The sequence below is a fragment of the Saccostrea echinata genome, unplaced genomic scaffold (assembly GCF_033153115.1).
Source record: "Saccostrea echinata isolate AGI-Se365-2 ecotype Australia unplaced genomic scaffold, CSIRO_AGI_Sech_v1 ptg000029l, whole genome shotgun sequence".
In the NCBI taxonomy this organism is placed as follows: Eukaryota; Metazoa; Mollusca; class Bivalvia; order Ostreida; family Ostreidae; genus Saccostrea; species Saccostrea echinata.
The window spans coordinates 17829542-17851273 of record NW_026889778.1 but is presented as its reverse complement, the minus strand read 5'-3'; the positions used below and the strand labels follow the sequence as shown (position 1 = coordinate 17851273).

The window sequence follows — 21732 nt, the reverse complement described above, 5'->3', positions numbered from 1 at the left end:
TGTACAATGAATTTCTATTTTTTTTTGCCGTAAAACCCTACTACCTTTGATGATTTCTATGTTTAGACTATATATATATTTTTTGGTGAAAATATATTATTTTAAGACAAATATACATTTTCTCATTTTCTGTCACTTTCAAATGCAAAACGTAAAATCCCAGTGAAGTCTTTTGCTATAGAATGCACACCCTCCACTTTTTTAATTTTAGACATACATTATCATACATATCTGTATACTTTTATTACAGCACTTATATGAAATACAAATCATTCCTTTGATTGTCTGATGTTGTTTCACGTACCGCTCGAGAATTTTTCCCTCATAAAGATACTTTACTCAGGGCTATTGAGGTAATTTTATCATCCCAACGTCTGTCATGAGACCGGGTCATGGTTTTTAAGGTCTCATCCGAAGGACCCGCAAATTTTACTTCAAAGTGACGAGCGCTTGGGGAAGGAACAGTTGCTACCTTTTTTTTTTTTTTTTTTTTTACAGATTTAGGTCCTTGAACCCATGACTTTCCGATCACGGAGCGAGCGCTCTACCGAAAGAGCTACCGTGACGATCCGACTAAATTGACTTATTAACACAACTTTAAATGCTTGTGGCATACCTAGACAAAAATAATGCGGATGCTTTTCTTACTGCAAGGGGCCTGGAGTCGCATTACTCCCTCTCCCCAGCGGATCCTAGGGGAAAATATCTCTCCCAGAAAGCTCCAAAGAAATCGACAATATTTATGAATGTTAGGTTGATTTGAGTTTAAGCTAATGCAAAGAAAATATCTTTTTTTGATTAATGAAACAATTTGATATTTGATTAATGAAACAAATTTGTTACACGAATAATTATCTGCGTTTTGGATTTATTTCCTCGACGTTTAAGCAAATTACAGATTATCACACAAGCCAATTACTTGATCATCGGCATAACCCCCCCCCCCCCAAAAAAAAAATGACAGCTAGTTTTTCATACGCGTGTATGTTAAGGCTACACCCAGATACCTTACATGCCTATACAACATGACGTCATAGTAAGCTGTATGACGTGAACTTTAGAGAAAATGATTTCTTTATATCTGTATTTGAAAATCAATTTCAGGGCATCTATTCACAAAAGTTTACGACTACAACTTAAACTTACGATAATCCTAAGATTTAAGTACAGGTCCACGTAAGAATCAGGCAATCGGTGATAAGTCGAATTTTTCATATTTGGCAGTATTTTTTCATATTATTACTTGATACAGTAGTAATTAAAATAAATCATAATTTTTCCAAAAAGGCACATCCAGGCTGTGATATGTTACTATAAATAGATTCGGGCATTTATGGGCCAAAATGTCAACCAAAAAATAGAAAGTTCAGTACAGAAGTAACAAGTGTTGTTGTTTTTCATAAATTATCTAACTCTATTTTATTTTGAGAGGAGTCTGTATCCTTCTAGTATTAGCTGTCATGGAGTTGATATCTAGGTCGTATCCATAGTAACCATTGTAATTATATGTCAAGAAATTTTGGATGTCACAAACATTGTAAATTTATGACAATATTATTAAAAACAGCAAACACATTATGTTGCTTATTACATATGGAAAAAAAACAACTGCTCAGTATTAGTTTTCCAGTTTAAAAAGTGTGGAAAAATCAATTAGCAGTTTTTAATGAAAAGGAAAACTATTGAGAAATTTTAATAAATTGCTTGAAGTTTGCCAAGATTTTTTCCTATATCTCAGTGCATTGTGTGTAAAATTTAACTTTTTCTAAATTTTTTCTTAATAATATTTATCACATTATTATGAATTTTCCTTTTCAATGTACCAAGTTTACTCTGGAATTAATTTTATATCTCTGAAATAGCTTTGGAGAGAATTCTGATCGGGATCGAAATTCTGTATATTAAGTACCCAACTTTGATGATTCCAGATTCTTTTTGTTTTTATTTAAATAGCTGTTAAACCTGAGTAGGTGCATCCAGTTTTCTTGTATTACTTTTTTCATATAGTAAACATGATGAAATCACTATCTATTTGGGTGATTCTTTTTATATAAGCATTTTTTTTTTCATTTAGTTTATTACCTTTTACTGTTTGTCAAATACTTATTTATAACAACAGAGAATATATTATGCTACATGAGGACATAATTACTATATAAACATGTTGGTCTCTGCTAGCAATGTCCTAAAACTGCCAACTTTCATAAATAAATTACAAGTTCATGAAGTTCTTTGACTCCTTCTAAATCATATATGATACATGTAGGAATGTAAAGGATTTTGTTCAACTGCAGAAAATGTTGCAGCTGCAACATTTGATTTACTGTACCGTTATATGAGCAGCAATATGATATTTTTAATTGCATATTTAACAAATATGTCATGTTCTTCAACATACTAAACTAAATGTTTTAATATGAAAATTTTCAAGTTTATCAACAATGACCAATTTGCAAAAAGGTTAATTTATATATGACAAGCTTATCTTTTAAAAAGATAGGTGAGCTAGCGCTGTAGCTATCATAAACCACAGAATTAGATATCTGAATTATTGGATTTATTTGCTGATCATTTGATTCTGAGGAGGGGGGGGGGGTCTGGCAAAATCTTTCGAGTCAGATTATTTATTTTCATGCCAGTCAAGGACAGATTATTTATTTTCAAGATGATCAAGGACAGATTATTTATTTTCTTCTTAATCGAAAAAGTTTGACAAAAACAAAAAAAAAAGTTCAAAGAGGGACCGAGAGGGGGGGGGGTTAAGTAGTAATAGTCAATGACAGACTATTTATTTTCTTGCCGGTCGTGGAAAGACTTTTTTGAGGACAGATTATTTATTTCCAAAATCTTTCAGCCCCCCCTTCAGAAGCAAATGGTCATCCCTAATTATTAATAGGAAGACACAGTGGAACACAGGAGGTAGTGTTGGGGTGTGTGTCTTAATTCAGAATGGTGAATGTATCAGCTATTCAGTGTTTAATACAGAATATTCATCAGACTATTTATAAAAAGGCTATTGTTGGATTAAATTCGGGATACTGTGCTTTAAGCATTCTGTAGTTTACTGTAATTTCAATTTTGAAGTGAAAAATAAGAAATAAGTAGAACCAATGAACAGCTAGTTAAAAACAGTCCAGTGTGGTACTGTTTTGTAGCAGTCGCATCAGAGTCCTTTCGGGCCTTTCCCGGCAAGCTCGGAAAACATATCCGAGGTTGTTATTCCGAGCTTGCCAGAAAGATCCAGGAAGATAGTTAAAAATAGCTAGTTTTTTTAATTATAATTTTAGAAATTATAATTGATCTGTACAATTTTGGCATTTACTGTTACCTTTTGAACGTTTATTTAAGATTAGACAACAAAACGCGAAACTTCAGATCATATGTATTTTCAGATTAAAAAACGAAATTGACAATTTATCTACAAGTAGTATTCCCAGAGTGCCCTACCATGAAGTCGAGCATACATCTCGAGTTATTGCTAGCTCGAGAGCGCCAGCAATAACAATCGGATCATTACTCGGGCATCAGTGCTACTGCATTGTATCAATCGTTTCTCGTGTCTTTCCGAATATACTCTGAAAGATTTCCTGGGTTTGTTTCTGAGCTTGCCGGAATTATCTAGGAAAGCTAGGTTTTACCAGTTGATCTTGGCATTATATGACCCAAATTTTCTTGTACTTTTAATCATAGGTTAGACAATAAATTAAGAAATTCAGAATTCGGACCATATCAATTTTTTTATGATAAAACGAAATTATCATCGTACAGTCTATCTTCAGTAGTTTTCCCAGAATGCCCGACCGTGAAGTCAAGCATGCGTATTCCAGAAATATAGACTAACTTAGATGCTAGCGCTCGAGAGCGCTAGCAATTAATGTTAACAATTTATAAATTACATTGTACATTACACAAACTTAAGATCAAAATTTGTAGATAGAAAAGTTGTTACAATATCAGTTCTTTATAATTATCATTCCATCCAATGATTTTTTTTTTTAAAATTGCTTTTTAAACAGCAGTTTTCAAGGCAGACATGCACATTCAAAATTCTGAACTTGATCAATTTGATATATGGACTGGTGGTGCTTCTACTTTTGGATGGTTTCAGTTGTTTTCTCATATAGTACTCGCCACTCTAAATCTCAATCAGCTGGTCTAGTATTCCCTTCGTTTACAAGAGGTAATGAGCAATGTAGGACTAAAGTTCTAACTTCGCTACTGTCACTAGCTTTTATGATGGTAAAACACAACAAAAGGCACCAGATTCACTGCTCGATGTGATTTTAGAAAATTCTTTCCTCTTTTTTCCTCTTTTTCCACTAAATTTTGAAGTTTGGACAGGAGAAGAAAACCTCGACTATTTGTCTTTGAGAAGACCAAAGAACTCGATCTTCAGCAACTAGAACTTGTCTGAAAAATTAAATGCAGAGGCATATTACACAGTATTTTAAACTCTGAATAAGCATAAAATTTAATATTATGAAACAATTTAATTACTTAAATCTAAAAGACACTTATCACGAAAATTTGATTTTGCTGATTATTAGGTGGACCTGTACTTAAGTACATTTCCGTGATAAGTCAGTGTTTGAGAATCGACTTGAAACTTCACATGGTTATGCATCGGGACATATGTAATACATATGTTCAATGATTTGGAAATATTCAGGCTTGTTCTAATTTAATAGACAATATATAGAGAAAATATTATGAACATGAGTGGTACAAATCTACACAAAGGTATGGATATTGAAACCTTAAAAAATTAAAACAGCAAACGTCATGAGAGAAAGTAATAATGAACAACGAAACAGCTATTTAAAAATTATAACTTCAAATTTTAAAAAGTTTGGAAAATTGCGAGTCTAGCGTTTACTACCCCGGTAATTACTTCCAATATTAGTGAATTTCAGTTATCGTTCTTGATTTATGACTTAATTTGTCGCTTGAGGGCGCTCCGTTGTCAAGTACGCTGATGCAGAACAAGAGGCCCAAGGGCCTTAACGGTCAAGAGTTAAGATATTATCAAGAGCCCCACCCTTACACCAGCACATGACCCAGGGGTCATGCAATTCACTACTCTGGAAGAAGCACTCTTCCTCATCATAACTATACACTAGCTTCTTTGCTTTTTAACCAGAAGCAGAAAAGAACATTTTCAGAGAAATTTTGCTTTTTCACTATATAATCAATAGAGCCCCCCCCCCCCCCTTTTTTTTCACCAGAACCCTTGACCCTGGGGCCATGAATTTCACAATTTTGGTAGAGTCACCCTTGCTTATCATAACTATGTATTCAATTTGTTTCAATAATACCCAAGAGTAGAGAAGAAGATTTTCAAAGAAATAATGCACTTTCACTATATGATCTGTATAGCCCCGCCCTAGCACCAGAATCCCTGACCCTGGGGCCATGAACTTCACAATTTTGGTAGAGTCTCCCTTGCTTATCATAACTATGTATACAATTTGTTTCAATAATACCCAGGAATTGAGAAGAAGATTTTTAAAGCATTAATGCATTTTCACTATATAATAAATAGAGCCCCGAGCTAACACCAGAACCCCTGATTCAGGGGCCATGAAATTCACAATTTTGGAAGAGGCATCCTTGCTTATCATAACTATGTATTTAATTTGTATCAATAATACCCAGGAGTAAAGAAGAAGATTTTCAAAGAAATAATGCACTTTCACTATATGATCTATATAGCCCCGCCCTAGCACCAGAACCCCTGACCCTGGGGCTATGAATTTCAAGATTTTGGTAGAGTCTCTCTTGCTTATCATAACTATGTATTTAGTTTCTTTAAATAACACGCAGGAGTAGAGAAGATTTTCAAGGAAATAATGCACTTTCACTATATGATCTGTATAGCCCCGCCCTAGCACCAGAACCCCTGACCCTGGGGCCATGAATTTCAAAAGTTTGGTAGAGTCACCCTTGCTTATCATAACTATGTATTCAATTTGTTTCAATAATACCCAGGAATTGAGAAGAAGATTTTTAAAGCATTAATGCATTTTCACTATATAATAAATAGAGCCCCGAGCTAACACCAGAACCCCTGATTCAGGGGCCATGAAATTCACAATTTTGGAAGAAGCATCCTTGCTTATAACTATGTATTTAATTTGTTTCAATAATACCCAGGAGTAGAGAAGAAGATTTTCAAAGAAATAATGCACTTTCACTATATGATCTATATAGCCCCGCCCTAGCACCAGAACCCTTGACCCTGGGGCTATGAATTTCACGATTTTGGTAGAGTCACCCTTGCTTATCACAACTATGTATTCAATTTGTTTCAATAATACCCAGGAGTTGAGAAGAAGATTTTCAAAGAAATAATGCACTTTCACTATATGATCTATATAGCCCCGCCCTAGCACCAAAACCCCTGACCCTGGGGCCATGAATTTCACAATTTTGGTAGAGGACTCAATGCTTATTACAATCATGTCAACAGTTTGACTGCTTGATGTCCAGGAGTAAAGAAGAAGATTTTTAAAGATTGCATTAATTTTGGTGGTTTTAGCCCCACCCCTCAGGCCCCAGGGGGGCAGGCACCATGAAATTCACAATTTTTGTCCCCCTTCACCCACAGATGCTATATGCCAAAATTGGTTGAAATTGGTTGAGCGGTTTCAGAGAAGAAGCTGAAAATGTTTAATGTTAACGCACGACGCACGATGGACGACGGACGACGCACGACGACGGACAAAAACGGATAGCAATAGGTCACCTGAGTGACTCAGGTGACCTAAAAAATGGAATCAAATTGATTAAACATCGAATTTGGCATTTTATTTTGGTTTAATTAATCTACTGAAAATAAAGGAATGTCTTCAAACTTCAAACTAAACATCTTCTTTCCTTGAAACCTAGCGATACAGTGGGTGTCAAATTTGATCGGGTTCAGGTTGCTCGAAGTTCCACACTTGTCATATGCGGATTTGGGCACGATTATAGTTTTACAGTTTGATTGCGTTATCAAAGATGCACAGGAGATTATAACAGACTTCAAAGAAAATTGGTCTTCGCGTTACACAACGCACTTCAAACAATCGTTTCCAAACAGCAGTTTTATTGAAACTCTAAATCATGAAGTCATGTTGGCGAGGAAATGCGGACTTATTCGAGTCATGCGATATTTTATTTGAGAACAACAGCATAGCCTATGTAACTCTTGATTGTGGTTATTTCAAGACACAGTTATATATCTAAGATTAATGGATTTATTTCCCAAAACCCTGGTGAAACATGGAAATTATCTTCTCAGAAAAAAAGAGTTTGTGATGCAACATGTGCAATGCAAGTAAGTATTTTTTTTTTAAACTAACAGTGAGGAAAATCTTTTTGATGTTAACCAAAAATAATGAGCAAGCTTTTTTCCATTAAGCTTTAAGTGCCATAATTTTTGGTCGTTTTCAAAATTATTTCAAAGTTGGGTGTAATTTTTTTCTTCCTGGAAATCATTCCTATGAATTAGGAGAATCCCATTTTATAAAATGGGTATAAATATTTATTTAAAGTACCAATTATAAAAGAAATATCTTGGCTTAGACTTTAAAAATGTCTTTTAGATTTAAGTAATTAAATTGTTTCATAATATTAAATTTTATGCTTATTCAGAGTTTAAAATACTGTGTAATATGCCTCTGCATTTAATTTTTCAGACAAGTTCTAGTTGCTGAAGATCGAGTTCTTTGGTCTTCTCAAAGACAAATAGTCGAGGTTTTCTTCTCCTGTCCAAACTTCAAAATTTAGTGGAAAAAGAGGAAAAAAAAGAGGAAAGAATTTTCTAAAATCACATCGAGCAGTGAATCTGGTGCCTTTTGTTGTGTTTTACCATCATAAAAGCTAGTGACAGTAGCGAAGTTAGAACTTTAGTCCTACATTGCTCATTACCTCTTGTAAACGAAGGGAATACTAGACCAGCTGATTGAGATTTAGAGTGGCGAGTACTATATGAGAAAACAACTGAAACCATCCAAAAGTAGAAGCACCACCAGTCCATATATCAAATTGATCAAGTTCAGAATTTTGAATGTGCGTGTCTGCCTTAATAACTGCTGTTTAAAAAGCAATTTAAAAAAAAAAAATCATTGGATGGAATGATAATTATAAAGAACTGATATTGTAACAACTTTTCTATTTACAAAGTTTGATCTTAAGTTTGTGTAATGTACAATGTAATTTATAAATTGTAAACATTAATCATATATATATTAACCTTTTTGCAAATTGGTCATTGTTGATAAACTTGAAAATTTTCATATTAAAACATTTAGTTTAGTATGTTGAAGAACATGACATATTTGTTAAATATGCAATTAAAAATATCATATTGCTGCTCATATAACGGTACAGTAAATCAAATGTTGCAGCTGCATCATTTTCTGCAGTTGAACAAAATCCTTTACATTCCTATCATTTATGATTTAGAAGGAGTCAAAGAACTTCATGAACTTGTAATTTATTTATGAAAGTTGGCAGTTTTAGGACATTGCTAGCAGAGACCAACATACTCTGACATGTTTATATAGTAATTATGTCCTCATGTAGCATAATATATTCTCTGTTGTTATATATAAGTATTTGACAAACAGTAAAAGGTAATAAACTAAATGAAAAAAAATGCTTATATAAAAAGAATCACCCAAATAGATAGTGATTGTTCATCATGTTTACTATATGAAAAAAGTAATACAAGAAAACTGGATGTACCTACTCAGGTTTAACAGCTATTTAAATAAAAACCAAAAAAATCTGGAATCATCAAAGTTGGGTACTTAATATACAGAATTTCGATCCCGATCAGAATTCTCTCCAAAGCTATTTCAAAGATATAAAATTAATTCCAGAGTAAACTTGGTACATTGAAAAGGAAAATTCATAATAATGTGATAAATGTAATTAAGAAAAAATTTAGAAAAAGTTAAATTTTACACACAATGCACTGAGATATAGGAAAAAATCTTGGCAAACTTCAAGCAATTTATTAAAATTTCTCAATAGTTTTCCTTTTCATTAAAAACTGCTAATTGATTTTTCCACACTTTTTAAACTGGAAAACTAATAATGAGCAGTTGTTTTTTTTTCCATGTGTAATAAGCAACATAATGTGTTTGCTGTTTTTAATAATACTGTTTTAAATTCCTAATGTTTGTGACATCCAAAATGTCTTGACATATAATTACAATGGTTACTATGGATACGACCTAGATATCAACTCCATGACAGCTAATACTAGAAGGATACAGACTCCTCTCAAAATAAAATAGGGTTAGATAATTTATGAAAAACAACAACACTTGTTACTTCTGTACTGAACTTTCTATTTTTTGGCTGACATTTTTGCCCATAAATGCCCGAATCTATTTATAGTAACATATCACAGCCTGGATGTGGCTTTTTGGAAAAATTATGATTTATTTTAATTACTACTGTATCAAGTAATAATATGAAAAAAATACTGGCAAAATATAAAAATTCGACTTACCACCGATTGCCTGATTCTTACGTGGACCTGTACTTAAGTTATGAACTATTCACGAAAGTGGTCGTAAGATCGTAAGATTGTCGTAAGTGAAAATCGATCGTCAGATTTTTCCTTCCTTGGTTACCGACAACTGCTCATGCGCAGTGCGCTGTGCGGGAAAAGTGAAAGTAGCAGACGATTGCGCAACATGAGCGACAGTACTAGGAAAAGTAATTGGAGTGCCGGAGAAATATCTCTCCTCGTGGATCTTGTATCAGAGAGGAAAGATGTTTTGAGAGGGAGATTTTCTCCGGCACTCACCTCAGCAGATAAGGCTGGGGCATGGGAGGCCATCGCTACAAGGTTTGCAAATTTTGTTTACAAATAATTCTATAAAAGTATGCAACAGTAGTAGATTGGTAATTAACATGCAAATATATCTAATAAAACATTTAATATCCGAGTCATTTTTCTCATATTCATAACATTAAGTTTCAATTAAACTTACATTTGCAGAGTTGTGGAAAAAAGGGGTGGTGGGTAGGGTAGAGGTATAAACATCATCGATGTCTAGGCCCTATATTTCTTATAATGAGTATTCATTTGTGATATGTAGGTATGTTGTTCATTTATAATTTCAACTATGTTGAATATTTTAATTAATTTTTAATTGAATTATTCAGCATAAATGCCATTGGTGGAAATGGACACACCACCAAAGAGGTTAAAAAAAGGCAGGACATCCAGTCTTCCACAAAGAAGAAGGAAGTGGAGAGGAAAAGAGTTGCAATGAAGACAGGTGGAGGCCCTCCCCCTGAGGACATCAAAGACTGGGAAAAAAGAGTATGTTTTAAATCTTAAAGGAGTGTTGGGGAAAAACGTTTTTTTTGCAATTGATTTAAAAGTTATCATTTAACTTGTAGCATACAAAATATTGATTGGCTGTCAAATTTGAAACATTACAAATAGTCTAATGATGTACATCAGTTGCCACAAAATGATATGAAAATTTTAAAGATATATTAATTAGCATTAAATAAATGAGCTTGGGTGATTGTTTTAGATAATTGAAATCATCTCGGATAAAGACCTGTATGGGATTGAGTGAGGGACAAACACTCCTGAGGTCTCAACAGGAACAAGTATAAACATTATACATATTATATAATTTCTTCGCCTTTTTATTTCACATGTACTCTTAAGTACAGTTTGATGAAATCAAGTAAATCATCAACCTATATAGACAAAAATTATCTTCAAATTTAATTGTACAGCAGGTTGAACTAATGAAATATTATTCCTAATTATTAGCACATGTATGTATTATCAACAGCATGACCATGAAGAGTTTATTTTCAAGTATATCAACATACAAAGTTACTTTCTGTTTTATAGAATTGTATAACTGTTAAGGCATATGTATATTATTTCCCATGCTATGTGAATAAAATGGAGATTTGAATTGCATGATTATTTTCAGTGCATAAAGCATGTAGTGAGAGTGCACGTCTCAGCAACATCTGCAGTACTAGTGCACAGGCAGTGATACCCAGGATATTGGCCACAGAGACTGAAGGTACAAGTTTATAGCTGTCCCAGCTAATTTGGAAGATCAGACAGTTTTTATTGTAGGATTGCAAGTTTATGTTTTATATATCTGTAAAATTTCGAGTGAATTTATAGATAAAAGAGGTTTAATTAAAAACAAGAAATACAATGCATTGTAGTTCATGGAAAAAAACTTTCCTTAAATTGTACATGTTTTTAAATTTGGGATAATGAATTCATTGCTATATTTGATATATTTATAGCTACCTGTAGCACTCCAACTTCAGCTGAGGGATCCACAGAGTTTGAGCCAGGAATTTGTATTATAATAATTCCTCGTTTTATGAGAAGATAGAGCTATATAAAAAATCTTTAATATATGAAATATATGGTTACTGTGTTGAAATATAAGCAATATTTGGGCGAGGGTAAGAAAACCTGATAGAGGGATCGGCTTGCCAAGCCCTCTATAACGTTTTTGACCAAATACTGCTTCTATTTCAAGAGAGTTATCGTGTATTTTGTTTATCCTGCTACATATGGTTTTACATATGATGTCTAGAACAAATTAGGCACATTCTATAGTGGAAACAATGATATGATGTAAACAATAATATATATAACATCCCAGTGTTTTTCAAATACATCAAAATTCACAAGACTATATTTAGCCATTTACCATGTTGACCGAAAAATTAATTTAAAAGCTTTGATTTATTAGGTTACCTTCATTAGGTCGATGCAAGAGGTGGTTGTGGGTTAAAAACATTAATTTTTATTGGTATTTAACCATGAAATAAAATTTGAAAACTGCTGCAGTTTTTTTTTACAAAATGTAGAGAATTAAAACATAAATTAAAAAAAAAAGAACATATATATGCATATATCTGCAGTAATTAAAATGTGTTTTTACAGTGGTCATTAATACACGTAAAACTTTGGAGGATCAGGAAGGCTCTAAAAGAAGCAAATGTAAGTAATAAAAAGTGTTTTATGTATATTTTTATTGATTTTGCTTCCCACTCTCTCTCCTATCTCTCTCTTTCTCTCTATTTATAAAATTCATACAGAAATGAATTTTAATTATACATACTTCTTTACTTATTTTATGAGTAGAAAAAATGATAACCTAAAATTATTGATTTTAACTTTAATTACCTTAATTCATTTCATTTCAGATGAGAAACAAAGCAGTAGAAAGCAGAAGCACTCAGGTGTGTTGATTTTATATGTCCATGACAATTACTTCTGGATATCTTGCAAACACTGACAATTTTGGCCTCCGACTCAAAATACATTCATAAACCTTATATGTTTTTTTTTATTGTCTTTTGAGTTATCTGAGTTATTTCAGAATTAAGGACATTTTAGAGGAAAAAATATTATAATAAATTATAATAAAATATTAGATTTTAATTACCTTCCTCTTAAAAGAGAGTTAAATTCAATTTGTGATTTGATTAAAACCGCTTTTATCTAAGCTTGTTTTACTGTTATTAGAAGTCTATATATTTTTTTAATTTAATCTTTTTTGCTTAAGTGTATTAACTAATTATTCTTAATTTTTAGTAGAAGATACATTTGAGCTTCTCGTCATTCAGAGGGAGATGTTGGAGATAATGAGGGAAGATGTTGCCATCAAGAGGAGAATGCTGGCGTCTTTGGAGGAGTTGGTGACTTTAAAGAAAATAAAACTAGATAGACACCTTGAAGAGCAGGCCAAAGGCCCAACATATTTTGAGTTGTAATGTATTTGCTTACATCTGTGGCTATTTTTTAGCTCACCTGAGCTGAAAGCTCTAGTTAGCTTTTCTGATCACATTTTGTTTATTGACCGTCCATCTGTAAACTTTTCATATTTTTGGCTTCTTCTCCAGAACCACTGGGCCAATTTCAAATCACAAAGCATCCTTGGGTAAAGGGGATTCAACTATAGTTAGATGGTATCTTTTAAATATTTTCAAGAACCACTTGGCCAGAAAAGTTGAAACTTATATGAAACATTTTTTTTACATAGTGGTCTGATAGGGGATTGATGTTTTACACAGGAATATTTAAGAAAAAAATTTCAAAAATCTTCTTCTCAAGAACAGCAAAGCCATGATTAGTCATATTAATATGAAAGCATCCCCAGGTAGTGTAGATTTAATTTGTTCGAATCATGACTCCCGGGTGGTTGGGTGGGGTCACAATTGGGTATCAAAGTTTAACATTGGAATATATAGGAAAAAATCTTATTGAGAACAGGAAAGCCACGGTTAGTCACATTGATATGGAAACATTCCCATCTAGTGTAGATTCAAATTTGTTCAAAAAATGAAGCCCAGGGTAGGGTGGGGTCACAATGCACTATTAGAGTTTAACATGTCGATGTATAGGAAAAAAAAATCTCTAAAATCTTTTTCTCCAGAACAGCAAAGCAATGTTTCGTAACATTAATATAGAAGTACCTTGAGGTATTGTAGATTCAAGTTTAATCAAATCATGACCCTGAGGGGTAGGGTGGGGTTAAATCTATAATAGTCATGACACCTGGGGATAGGGTGGGGTCACATTCAGGATTAATGTTTATATATTAGAAAAAATCTGCTAATGAAGAACAGCAAGGCCATATTGACTAAGCTGAGCGTTGTGGCCCATGGGCCATGAGGATCAACTCTTCTGATCAAAGTGTTTAGCGTTCATCTTTTTGTCTTTTGTGTGTCATCTGTTTACCTATCACATTAATGGTTATTTGTTTAATGTTACCTGACTGACCTTAATTCTGTGCTCCAACACAAAACATGTTTACATGTTACACGTAAAGCATACCCCGTAAATATATGATATCTGAACTTCTCTCTAGTTATTATCCATTTTTACAGCTTTTGGGTAGATTGTGTAAAAAAGAGATATCATATATAGTAATCATTCCCAAGTTAAGCAATTTTTTTTGCTAAAGCATGTTTACTTCTGTAATATGGCCGGGTCATATTAGTTATGATTTTACTGATGCATCCCCATGTAAAAAGTTTGGTTACATTTTGATCCCTGGAGCTAATGTTATGGGCCACAGTATAGGTTAAGTGTAACAATTTTTAATTTTTATGAGAATGAATTGGAAAAACTTTGTTTTATCTTCTGATGAGAAAAGCAAGACTGTGATGATTCATGCTAGTGTTGGGGCTCTTGTTTATCTTCCTTTGAAATTTCATCCTACTCTGTGCGGTGAAATATATTTATTTATAACAAATTTCCTTCAAATAGTCATTTTCAATCAATCTCCATTTTTTCTCAGTTAGTTCATTTTAATACATAAGGAATTTATGATGCTGCTGCAAAGAAATATTTATTTTACAAAAATAAAGTTCCCAATTTCATTGGTTTATATAATATAATATAGTAGAGTCACATGTATTACATGTTTTTCAAATGGATATACAAGAATCCAGTCTAAACACAAAGCTTTACATGTATGTGCAACATACAGTAAACACAGCATTTTTTAAAATTTCTATACAATTTTTTATCCTTGATTTAAATGAAATTTCCATTTTTACATAAAATAGAAATTTGTCATTTGTTCTAACACTTTTCAACTTTGTTAATTAAATTTTTATTTTAAAATAACCCTGTTAATATGTGAGTAAACAAAAAATGTAGCATATTTTTCTTCTTGTTATCAAGTACTTGTACACAGATAAATTAATTCAAAATTATGTGTAAGAGTTTGTCATTTTTCCCAAACTCTGCCACATAAGAAACTTATTCATCTTTTTGTTTAGTGGTGGTAAGGATGCACTAAGCCAGCATATGTCTTGTCTACTAGACAGTTACATAATAATTGAATCCGTAGAATTTTTAAAGATAATAATGATACCTGTGTGTATATATGAGGATAACCTACTATTGAGCTACCACTGAACAAAAAGATGAACAAGTCTTTCACGTTGCAGTGTATCATCACGATCTTGTCCCAGGCAGACAGTGTCCTCCTCAGAATTTATGTCAACTATATCACCCCCCAGGAGTCACAAAAGGAACTTTCCTCTCAATGCACATGTTGTGCAATTTCATTGCAACACTTATCACCTTAATACACTTTTCAGGGCTGAATAGCAAACACCCTCCAGTTTTGTGCAAGCACCTGAAAAAAAAAGATCATATTTAGCCTCATTCAATATTAATTTTGTGATTGATTGGTTGATCGATTATTGTTGTTTTACGCCTATTCGGCAATATTTCAGCCATATTTCTGCGGTATGAATTTAAATACTGTATGAACGGTTTGAAAGTTTTTGAGTTTCTCTGGCTATTAATTTTGTGTAAATTGCTAGAAAACAATAATACAGGTGATATTGAATGCAACTTTTACAAGATAAAAACAATGGATGATGCTATACATGTACCTGAAACGCGATTTGAGGACGCCAAAGGCCCTTTCTACAACGACCCTTGTCTGTCCGTGGGCCTTATTATAGCGCTCCTCTGCCTCTGTTTGTGGATGCAGCTTTGGAGTCATTAAGTACGACTTTAAGGGGTATCCGGAATCACCAACCAACCAGCAGTTGTCTAGCCCCTCCAAAACCTCACGCAGCTTGCTATTGTTAAAGATGAAACTATCATAAAAGGATCGTGGCCACTTACACACCATGTTCGTGAATCTGTAATATTCATATTGTAACACAATTGGAACTTACGTTATATATAAACAAACTATATATTAACTTTTAATAGATGTTGTGTTTCGTGTATTTGATTAATAAGGACATATGTGTATAAGGCATAATAATCCTTATATGTCCTTGAGAGCCATTTAGGTTCTTATGCATTCTTTTTCTATATACCAATTTTGTGTTTGATGTAGTTCAATATTGATGTAAATATTAATGTGAAATATTATGGATCAGCGTGACATGTCAGCTTGACATTGATGAAATACTATAATTGAACGAAAGACCATTATCTTAATATTTATGAGGTCAGCATCCCATTATTGGTATCTAATAAGTAAATGTATTGGGAAATGACTTGATAACATCAATTGACCACATTCAATATTGTAATTGAACACTTGATTAATTCTGAAAGAAAATCGAACGAGGCAATTTCATAAATGTACGGAATAATTTAGAAACTTTCCAATAATAATGCCATGATCTGACGATTGGAAATATTAATATATATTCTGAGACTGGACGGGCGGAGGACAGATTAAGAAATTGAGATGAGAGACACACACAGAAACTAACCACTATACGGACTTTTGAACTTTCTGCCTCCCCTGTACTAGTAAGGCTTCAAGTGAATTGATACTAGTGATTGTAAACAGTACTAGTGATTTGTACTAAGGACTCTTACTTAGAAGCTGTGCTGACAATAATTTGTTTTAACTGTTCATCTACATGACGTCTATTGTACAATTGTGACTTAATAAATATATATAACCGTATCCAAGTCGTTGTGTTATAGACGTTCATTTGGTACCGTGACCAGTATTTGCTCTTCGAACGGGTACAGCTAGCCTTGAAAACTACAACTTCTACTCCGTTCTGTAAGTATTTCTTTTCTCTGCCACAATCTCTTGTAAAAATGTCTGAGCAAGAATTTATGACTGCTGTAAAAGGGCTTTCAATAAAGATGGACAATTTAAATCAAAATTTAGGTACTAACCAAATAACAACTTTTGATGGGGATCCTAAATTATTTAAGAGATGGATTAAAGCGATTAAAAAACATGCTTTTTTGGAGGGGATTCCTACTGAAAATGTAAAAATGATAGCTTTCAAAACTAGTACAAGGGCGGTAAGTGATTTTATCCAAAGATATTTTAAAACAAATCAGCGGGTAGAATGGGACACCCTAAAAGCAATACTCTCCATGAGATTTGCGGAAATAACAGACTCACAGCATGCTTTTATGCTGCTGAGGCAAGCAAGAAAAATCCGAAAATGTTTAGATCTTTGCTGAACGGTTGCTCTCTATAGCAGAAGAAGCATATCAAGGTACATAAGACATGAGGATAACGGAAAACCAACCTGTTGGGTTCTTTGTCGATGGCTTATACTCGGGCAGATTAAAATTGAAGGTCATGAGAGATAATCCTGCTACTATGCAAGATACAATTAATTCTGCCCCAGCTGAATTCAACAGAGATTTCAGCTAAGAACTGGTCGATATTACTCTGCCCCGGTAAATTACACGGGAGAACCAATGGAGGTTGATCATTATAGGTATAGAAGGGGAACCAGAAAAGACCATGACGAGCGACAAAAACCAAGACAGATTGTAAGAAAACATTTCCCCCAAAGAAAGTTTTAGCGGTCGAGACAAAACGACCTCGTAATGATGTAGTATGTTGGACCTGTAACAAAAGAGGACATTACAGTCCTGAATGCCCGACTAAAAAGAAAAAAATTGAAGATATTAATGCACTGCCAGCAGGTGTTGAAGAAGAAAATTGGGAAGAGTTAAACTAAGAAGCTCCGTCCAAAACGGGACCTTTGGGGGGGGGGGGGAGCTATTTAAAGAAAAAGAAAATAACAAAAAAAGAAGAAAATTTTTGAAAATGTTCAAAATCTCCCCACTGTGACTGTTAATTCAATAGAAAATTCAAATTCATGTATTATAAAAATTGGGAAAAGAAGATTAAAACCTCTTATAGATACAGGCGCCGCTGTTTTATTGGTTAGTTCAAATGTTTATTGGTCCCTTTCTAATCCTTTTAAACTTTCAAAACCAAAAGTGAATTTGAAGTCTGTCAATGGCGTTGATTTAAAAATTGGAGGTTGTACTCAAATTGAATTTGTTATAGGAGGTCTCACAATGTCTCATCAATTCTATGTTGTTCAAAATATAAACAGGTCTTTTATTTTGGGTAGAGACTGGTTAGTCCAAAATGGTGTCAGACTTTATTTTGATCTTGGCAGTTTACGTATTGGTAAAACATATGTTCCAGTGGTTGAAGATGTTCACATTGCATCAATTTTGAGAGCTTCAAAGAAAACTATTTTAAAACCTCAATCAGCAACAGTTTGTTTTGCAGAACATAAAGATCACGCAAATTTTCAAGGCAAAATTGTTGAAAGAAATGCATTAGACAAACGTTTCATTAGTGACGAACCAGGTCTTATGATAGGGAACATAATTGCAAAAACAAAATCATCACGTAAAATACCAGTTTTAGTCGTGAACAATACCAATAAAACCTACAAACTCAAGAGAGGATACCACATCAGTCGAATAAATGTTGTAGATGATCAATCAATTAACATTTCGGTTCTTGACAAAAATAAAGACAAAGAAATAAATGAGTTAAAAGCAGAACTCAATGTTTCCCCAGAGCGCAGAGGAATGATTGAAAAACTTTGCATGCAAAATCAAGATCTATTTCTTAAAACAGATGCAGATTTAGGGCATATTAATACGATCAAAATGAAAATAGATACAGGTGACCATTTACCAATTAAAATGAAACCGTATCGAACTCCGTTGAATAAACGAGTGATCGTAGATAAAGCAATTGATGAAATGATAAGCGCAAACATTGTGCGGCGTTCAAAATCACCTTGGAGTTTTCCTATCGTGGTGGTAGATAAGAAAGATGGAACAAAACGTTTCTGTGTAAACTTTAGACAACTAGATAAGATCACAAAAACAAATTCGTGGCCCTTGCCCTTGATTGACGATTTATTAGATTAGTTAGGAAAAACAAAGTATTTTACATCATTGGATTTAAAGTCGGGATATTGGCAAGTACTTATGGATGAAGAAGATAAAGAGAAAACAGCTTTCGTGTGTCATAGAGGTTTATTTGAATTTAATGTAATGCCTTTTGGCCTTTGCAATGCTCCACAAATATTTTCAGAACTCATGAGCACAGTACTAGCAGGACTAGAATCATTTGTCTTAGCTTATTTAGACGACATTTTGATCTTTTCAGAAACCATTCAAGATCATGAAAAACATATTCAAATCGTATTTGAACGACTTAGAGAACACGGATTAAAATTGAAAGCCAAAAAGTGCAGTTTTGCTCAAGAGAAAACTCAGTATTTAGGGTTCATTATTGATAAAGAAGGAATAAGACCTGATCCAAATAAAGTAGCTGCGATTCGCACTTTACCTTCACCGAGCACTGTAAAAGAAATACGCAGTTTTATCGGTATGTGTAGTTATTACCGTCGATTCATACCAAATTTTTCAAAGATTGCAGAACCCTTGGTATCATTAACAAAAAAATATGCAAGATTCAAATGGAATGACGATTGTCAACAAGCTTTCGATTTTATTAAAAGAGAGTCTAACTGAAGTGCCACTTTTATCAATACCCGATCCAAATAAAGAGTATATTCTCTACACGGATGCTTCTGACACAGCAATAGGCGCGTGTTTAGCCCAACCACTAGATGGAAACGAACAGGAAAATGAAGTGAAAATATTGGGTATTAGAAATGAAAAACCTGTTCGTTATCTTTCACACAAACTAAGTGACACACGAACTCGATGGTCTACAGTAGAAAAAAAAAACAAAGCATTTGCAATTCACTTTGCCGTACAGAAATTTGATCACTTTGCATAATGCTAAATTTGTCATTCGAACTGATCACAAACCATTAAAATACTTGTTAGAAGCTCCAATGAAAAACAAGAAAATCCAGTTATGGCTTTAGGTATCGATACCTATTGCCAAATACAATTGCCAAATAGAATATATTCCGGGAACTGAAAATACTTGCGCAGCTTACTATCTAGAACGCCACAAACAAATGTGTTAATTCCATCTGAAAATGAAATTAAAAATGAACAAAATGATCCGGACGTGCATGAGAACTCTTCAGAAATCAATTTCATCAATTCAAACGCGATAAATCCCAAAGATTATGTCCGATTTGACATAGATGAGCTTGACATTCCTTTTAAACCTCAAATCAAATTAAGTGAAAACACCCAAGTAAATGTAGTTGAAGAACAATCTAAAGATTCTGTAATAAATCGGATTGTCCGTCAATTGCAAAAGGGTACAGCAAAGAAATCAGTAAGTGACAAACATCTCATTATTGATGAAGTGTTATACTATTTGTCAAATGCCGATAACGATCCGATCATAAGACTCTATGTGCCAGCGCATTATCGATCCCCTGTAATTAAACAGTATTACGATGATAATGGTCATTTGGGAATCGACAAAACATTTGATGCGATCAGACAAAAGTATCACTGGCCTAATTTGTATAAAGAGTTGTATGACTATGTTAGTAAGTGTGTAACGTGTGAAACAAGTAACCTTATAAAGATAAAGCCGTCTATTCAAGAAACAGACGTTCCGCCATTTCCATTTGCGAAAATTGGTTTAGATTTATCAGGTCCGTATCCGAAGTCATTATCGGGAAACAAATGTATTGTCGGATTTGTAGATCTTTACTCTGGCTGGCCTGAAGCTTTTGCAGTCCCAGATAAAACCGCGAGACTATCGCGCATTTGATCATTGAGGAAATATTTCCAAGATTTGGAGTTCCCTTAGAAATTATAACTGACAATGGCACGGAAAATGAAAATAAGGTAGTTAAAGAAACATTGAAAGAATTAAACATCTCGCATGTAAAAACATCATACTACCATCATCAAAGTAATGCAAAAGTTAAAAGATTCCCTCGAACACTTCATGATGTATTGGCTAAAAAATTAGAAGACAATTGAATGACATGGGATATTTTTCTAAATCAATCATTAGCCGCAGTTCGATTCGATTTAACATCAATGAATCTTCATCTTTCTCGCCATTTTATTTACTTTATAATCGAGATGTAATTATGTCAATAGATAATATTCTGCAACCTCGACGCAGATATATGGGAAAAGATCCGCAGAAAATCGCGTTAGAACAACAGCATAAATCCTTTACAATGGTTCACAGAATTTTAAAACGATCTAAAAGAAGACAAGCAAAAATGCGGTAGATGTAGAATTAAAGATCGGGGACCCAGTTTACTATAAAAATAATCAAAGACAGAGTAAGCTTCAATCTAAATGGAAACCATTCTATAGAATAATTGAGCAAATTTCACCGGTAACATTTAAAATCAAAAGTCAATTAGATGGCAAAGTGACGAAAGCGCATAAAGAATTACTGCGATTAGCGAAAATCGATGAATGGGAAATACCCCAAAATGACCATGGAAGACCTCTGCGTAAAGCTGCCTATGTAATGCCCCCAGAATCGGAATCTGATGATAATAAATCAGACGATAATGTCTCAATAGAAAAACAAAATGAAAACATGGAAGATAAAAGTGACAATTTAAATGATGCTGTAAATTCAAATGGAGATTTTTACATGTCAGGCAATGAATCGGAAAATGAACCAATATCAATAAATCATGATAGTGTAAGTAGCAATGACGAAGAAAATATTCCCCTTGCAAAATTAGCTTAAAAATATAGAAGAGAAAGAGAAAATTCTTCTTCTGAAGATGATATTCCGTTATATGAGCTTTCTAAACGTCTAAAACAAAACAATAATGACAGACAAGCGACCGAATCTGAGAGTGACGAATCACTTATGGGCATTAATGAATGTAAGATGAAACGTAAAAAGTCAACTAAAAGAAAACTGAGAAAAAATGGAAATGATGAAACTAATGACTTACGAACTCTCTTGCGAACCATTTCAAACTTACTCTAATTTTTAATTTACTGTATGTGATCACATTGTTCTTGCA

At 33.4% G+C, this 21732-nt stretch overlaps 2 protein-coding genes across 2 annotated transcripts; one reads left to right on the top strand and one right to left on the bottom strand.

Moving 5' to 3' along the window:
- Positions 1–9692: 9692 nt before the first annotated feature.
- On the top strand, positions 9693–12780 carry LOC133195044 (myb/SANT-like DNA-binding domain-containing protein 4). Its single transcript, XM_061330929.1, has 9 exons — positions 9693–9847; positions 10168–10327; positions 10548–10588; positions 10796–10800; positions 10965–11060; positions 11296–11352; positions 11948–12004; positions 12211–12246; positions 12602–12780. Exons 1-9 carry the CDS (start codon positions 9693–9695, stop codon positions 12778–12780), a joined length of 786 nt encoding a protein of 261 aa, XP_061186913.1.
- A 1828-nt stretch (positions 12781–14608) lies between these two features.
- On the bottom strand, positions 14609–15669 carry LOC133194576 (putative nuclease HARBI1). Its single transcript, XM_061330512.1, has 2 exons — positions 15421–15669; positions 14609–15158 (listed from the first exon to the last, which is right to left on the bottom strand). Exons 1-2 carry the CDS (start codon positions 15663–15665, stop codon positions 15029–15031), a joined length of 375 nt encoding a protein of 124 aa, XP_061186496.1. The 5' UTR covers positions 15666–15669; the 3' UTR covers positions 14609–15028.
- Between the last annotated feature and the right edge of the window lie 6063 nt (positions 15670–21732).